Source organism: Camelina sativa, chromosome 15 (genome assembly GCF_000633955.1).
Source record: "Camelina sativa cultivar DH55 chromosome 15, Cs, whole genome shotgun sequence".
Lineage (NCBI taxonomy): Eukaryota > Viridiplantae > Streptophyta > Magnoliopsida > Brassicales > Brassicaceae > Camelina > Camelina sativa.
The window spans coordinates 17,834,479-17,840,282 of NC_025699.1; the positions used below are offsets into that span (position 1 = coordinate 17,834,479).

Below are 5,804 nucleotides of genomic sequence, written 5' to 3' on the forward strand. Positions count from 1 at the left end.
TAATATTATTCCCCTACAAGCGTTTGTCTGGCAGATTCGGTGTCCACCGAAGCTCAGGCATTTCTTGTGGCAAGCTATTACGGGTTGTATAGCGACAACAGCTAATCTACGACGTCATGGACTTGATTGTGATGTGGAATGTGCGATCTGTGGAGGAGCGGAAGAGACAGTTAACCATGCTCTCTTCTTATGTCCTCCGGCTCGGCAGGTTTGGGGTTTGTCCCACTTCCCGACTTCTTCGGGTTACTTTCCCTCAGACTCTGTCTATGCAAATATGGATTCATTATTTTGGAGATTTCAGGACATTCCCTCGATAGAAATGTTCCCGTGGATCTTATGGTATATCTGGAAGGCTCGCAATGATAAATTATTTAGTAACTTAGACTCAAACCCGGTAGCAATTTTACGGATAGCGGAAGAGGAATCAAAGCTTTGGTGCTCAGCTCAGGAAGATCCACCAGGATCTTCCCATCTAAGCGATTCTCGAACTCCAACACGGTCTACGGTTCAGCCTTGCGGTGCGATGCGCGATCATGGATCTTACCATCGTTGCTTTGTAGATGGATCTTGGAAGAGGACTGACCAGTTTATGGGCAGAGGATGGTATTGCATTTCTCCTGAAGGAGAATCTCCCACTATGGGTGCATCTAACTCCCGCCGTAGCTTGTCCCCTCTCCACGCAGAAGTGGAAGCCCTTATTTGGGCAATGAGATGTATGATTGGTGCGGACAAAGAGAAAGTAGTCTTTCTCACAGACTGTTCTGACTTGGTGAAGATGGTGTCTTCACCTTCCGAGTGGCCTGCATTCAAGACATATCTGGACGCAATAGAAGAAGATAAGGATGAATTCCTCTCATTCTCTGTTGTTCAGATTCCAAGATCACAAAACGGTAGAGCGGACAAGCTGGCACGAAGAGCTAGAGTGGAGTCGCTTCCAATTACCTATGTGAACACTTTTCCAACTAATTGGCTCGTTTGAGCCAATTCTGTACTTTGGTGGAAAAAAAAAAAAAAATAATGATTGGACACTGTAATCTCTATATTAGTAAAAGAGGAGTACAAAATTACTTCCGGGTCGGGTTAAAACTAAAATTAACCCGAAATTAACTATTTCGGATTCGGGTTAAAATAAATCCGATAACTATACTTGGGTGATCCAAATGAGACAACTACAATAAATCCTAGCTGTCAGCTCTCCCTCCAATTGCTCGAACCAAATCCGAATGTAATCCCGAATAACGAAATCCGTTAAAGCGCAAGCCTACACTTTAGGCAACATTAAAATCAATTAGAGGAGATATGGTATATAAATCTTAACAAACCTTCTGGAGATTTGGTGTTGATTCCTCAAATCTTTTTCAAACCTTCTGACACAAAACTTCCATTCAAGATGCGTCGGAGGCAGTTTCCAATTGCTCTTGCCTTTGCTATGACAATTAATAAGAGTCAGGGTCAATCGCTTATTGAAGTTGGTCTTTACTTGCCTCGACCAGTATTCTCACATGGTCAACTGTATGTTGCTTTATCTAGAGTTACTTCTAAGAAAGGGTTGAAAGTATTGATTGTTGACAAGGAAGGGCAAATTCAGAGGCAAACAAAGAATGTTGTCTTCAAAGAAGTTTTCCAGAATTTAGGAAACTAAGGATAGGCTACAACGGAAAAGGTTTGTAAAAAGTTGATGTCTATGATTTTTATTGATAAGAATCTATTCGACTTACGTTTTCTGAGGGTTCTGCAATATTGATTTTTGTGCTTCCATATATATTGCAGGTTACTTTTGGAGGAAATCAACTTCATATGAGCATGTAGAAGTTGATCCCGTCTCAGTTTCAAAAAAAAAAGCTCAAACAATTTAATTTTCTATTTTATAGACTTTTGCTAAATAAAAACCCAGTACTATTACTTTCTCTGTCTTTAGAAATGTGTTACTACTACAAAATATTTCGATAAAACAGGGGAAAACATGATGTTCGATACATAACATCTCAACATCTTAGTGAATTAGTAGAAATATTTTATTAAATAGGCAAACTATATTATAAAGATTTTAAATACAGTAAGAAGACATTTATGGAATCAGGTCAGAAAATATTTTTTTGGGTTATCATCAGTAACTACTTTGCTTATTTGGGTTTCAAGAATAACTGGAAATACGTGATTTGAGTATATCACAAATCATAGAATATCCTTTTTCTATATTCATCTCTATATTAGTAGAAAAAGAAATTGGAAAATAAAAACCCTAGATGGAAAACCTTTATAAATACCACTATACAGAGAGAATAGGAAGTCTCATTCTTAAAAAACTATTCACTTTTCTAAATTTTCTCAAAAAGCTTTTGTGACAGAATGGATAGTGGGAAAGAAGCGAAGAACATCCAAGATCCATTGCTTGCGGCTTGGTTCGATCTCAACAAATACTGTCCATAAGCAAGAGGACTAACATTTGAGGACATTCCATTGTACTTTACTTGGAATCCGAAAGAGAAAAGCTTCGTAAGACGGAAGAGAACAAATGGGAGTAGAAGGATATCGTATATGCCAAGTAAGTTTGAAGGTCAGAACAGCTTGAAACTTCTTTTTCGTTTTCTAAAAGGACCACAATCTGATAACGATTTGAGGACTTATGATGGTGTCGTCTATGACTCATACAAGGACGCATGTATGGCCAGGGGATTAATACAAGAATGATTATTCTTTTTGTTTCTGTACTTTTAAAAAATTTCTGAATTTTCCAGCTTTATCATGTTTAAGTTGTTTTGTGTTTTCATTTTTTGAATGGAAATGATATTAATAAAGGATCTCTTTCTTTTCTAATTAAGGTTGGCTAACATTTTACCTAAGCTTTTATATGCAACAACCAATCAAACATATCAATATGAGTTTTTAGAGAAGATAAGAAGACTTACCATGTTAAATTATTGTTGATAACTTCATCTCCAATCTGAGTAAGAAGATTCCATGAAAGTGCCTGAAAAAAATTACAGTATTTTAGTATAGTCCGTTAATAGTGTATAAGGAATATGAAATCAACTTACGCAATAAACTTGGTTTAGTTTACAAGACTAGAAAAACTCACAGTTTAATCCAGCGTACATGATGTTTCTCTGTTTGTCCGTCTCTTTGGTTAGATCTCATTCGCATATTTACTGAAAAATGAGGAAATATCAATAAGACCATTAAAAATTAAAGCAACGTATACACTTCTACTTAAAAAGGAATATTGCAATGGTCTCACCTGAGCAAGAAGTGTACTGTCTCAAAGATTGGACGATTTTGACTTGAATCCGAAAGCCAGTCTTGAATTGCTTGATGCCATTTGTAAACAATAATGAGAAAATGAACCAAAGAAACAGTTAAAAATTGAAGCTTCAATTCATATATAATTTACAGGCATTGCTGGAGGAAATATATCGATCGACTTGAAAAAATTTATGAAAACGAATTCTAAGAATTACTCAGAATGAAAACAATATTAATCAGAATTGAAACCCATTAAGGTAGTAATATGTAATTTGATTTACTGTAATCATAATCAACTTACCCAATTAATAGAGATGTGTCGGAGATTTGTAAACCACACACCCAAATCCAAAGTATAATGAGGATTGCATGTTCTTGATTACGGCTGCCTCCCCAAAATTGGATAAAAGAAAACGAACTGGAGTGTGTAATTGAAATTATCGTGTTTCAATCAATTTCTGGTATAGAAATTGAGATAATCAAATGTTTTGAGAGGTGGAAACGCAGTCGACGATGTCTTTCGGTGAGGGAGATCGAGAAAGCTCTTCAATTCTACAGAAAACGTTTGTTTAAAAAAAAAATCAAAAGCCATTACCGATTTTTGTTCTGTTTTTTATGATTTTTTAATATCCTTAAAACCCACTGTCGGCCCAATTAAGCCCAAAACAACACAATTGTTTTTTGGTCTATCAATTATATTTACTACAAAACGTTTGTATATTAAACTGAAATAATGTACTCAAGAAACATAGGTTACATTATGTTATAAAGTTAATTTCATGTATATTTCATCACTTCATTGTTATCTTATAAAGTTAAAATGAACATGTATATACAATTTTCTCCCGCGCTGTAGCGCGGATCAGGTCCTAGTACTATGTTAAAACAGGTGAAATTTCAAACAAAAAAATTTATAGAAAAAACCGTCATAAATTTTGGTGGAATAGTAGACGAAAAATTTCCCACCGTTTTCGACTATTTGATGTTATAGAAAAAATAATAATTTTTATTGTGATTTTTCATAATTTACTTTCATGTATTTTCACCATTTAATTTTTTGAAATTTTTTATTACGGATTTTAATTGGAATAGTTATTTAAAATAATGAAAATTTTAAAATAATATATCAACATCATTCTTTATTAATTCAATAACAATAATACAAATATATCAATGCATATATAAATTGAAACTCTACAAACTATACAACCAATACTTATGCTAACCATAAAAAAAAAAAAAAAAATTATATGTATTTCCTACAAAACACTACGAAAAAAGAAAAATCTTTATTGTAAGTTCACCATCCATTTGCAAAAAAAAATAAAGCGCAATTAAACCCCCACAAAGTGAAATTTAATCCAAAAATAGATATCAATTTATAATCATCATATATATAAATAAAGTATATATGCTTAACATAATCAAATTGGTAATTTTAAATATGATATATTATATAAAATCTCAATATGGTAAAATATACAATATAACTTTATTTTAAGTATGATATATTATATAAATTCTCAATATGGTAAAATATACAATATAACTTTATTTTAAAAATTAAAACAATATCATAGAAAATATTTTATATTTGAAAAGATACTAAATTTTATTGCTTACAAATAATAACATTATCTCTCTTTTAGTAATAAAAATGTTTCCCCTTAATTTTTATTATTATTTCCATGTGTTCGTTTTAAGTATGATGTTCTTTTTACATCTGTATTTGATGTCATAGATATCTTTTTTTTTTTTTTTTGAACAAACTGATTTCATAGTTATCTTTTATCATATTTCACCTAATATGTTTTTATTCCAAAAAAATGTCTTGTTATTATTGACTTACCACACAATATTTCCCAAGATTTATTTCCATGTAGTGTTCTTATACAATACCACAATTCTTATAAAGTTATAACAAGAAGAATTTGGTTGTAATTGTAAATCTAAGTTCTACATCAAAATGGGTTTGTTAATGGAAGCTATTGTTGCTTCGATATTGTTGTCCTTCTGTTTTGCAATAACAGAGTCAGCTCCAGAATCTGCTCTCATTACCAAGCTTCCTGGTTTCAACGGCACTTTTCCATCTAAACACTATGCCGGGTAAAACTTAATGTTCCTATGATGACGTTTTGATTATATTTTTTTTTTCAAAATAGTGTTTAACCTTTCATTTCTTATAAAATGTTGTGTGTGATCTAAGGTATGTGGCAATAGATAAAGAACGTAGTAAGAACCTATGGTATTACTTTGTGGAATCAGAGAGAAATGCTTCAACAGATCCAGTTGTGCTTTGGCTTAATGGTGGTCCAGGTTGCTCTAGCTTGGACGGATTTGTCTACGAGCATGGTAAGCTTTACATAGCTTCTCTTGTGTTGAAAGAGAGATATATAACTAGAGATATAGGGTCCAAGTGTGGTTTCAATTCCATATATTAACTATATTGAATTGTTCAATACTATTGCAGGTCCATTCAATTTCAATCCAAAAAAGAAAAATGGAGATCTTCTACATCTCAATCCTTATAGTTGGTCCAAGGTGGAAAACAAAAACAACAT

The 5,804-nt window shown here is 32.8% G+C and overlaps 1 protein-coding gene and 1 long non-coding RNA gene across 3 annotated transcripts in view; one reads left to right on the forward strand and one right to left on the reverse strand.

The window, feature by feature from the left end:
- On the reverse strand, positions 1,030-3,537 carry LOC104747083. The gene is made up of 5 exons (XR_761091.2): positions 3,239-3,537; positions 3,080-3,149; positions 2,910-2,971; positions 1,365-1,427; positions 1,030-1,261 (listed from the first exon to the last, which is right to left on the reverse strand). It is a non-coding gene; the product is annotated as an uncharacterized LOC104747083 (long non-coding RNA).
- The window catches only part of LOC104747084 (serine carboxypeptidase-like 21), a 3,287-nt gene continuing 2,692 nt past the window's right edge, over positions 5,210-5,804 (forward strand). For both annotated transcript variants that reach the window (XM_010468652.2, XM_010468653.2), the window contains exons 1-3: positions 5,210-5,349; positions 5,450-5,595; positions 5,714-5,784. In XM_010468652.2, the coding sequence (XP_010466954.1) occupies positions 5,210-5,349; positions 5,450-5,595; positions 5,714-5,784 (357 nt within the window). The remainder of the gene's footprint in view (positions 5,350-5,449; positions 5,596-5,713; positions 5,785-5,804) is intronic.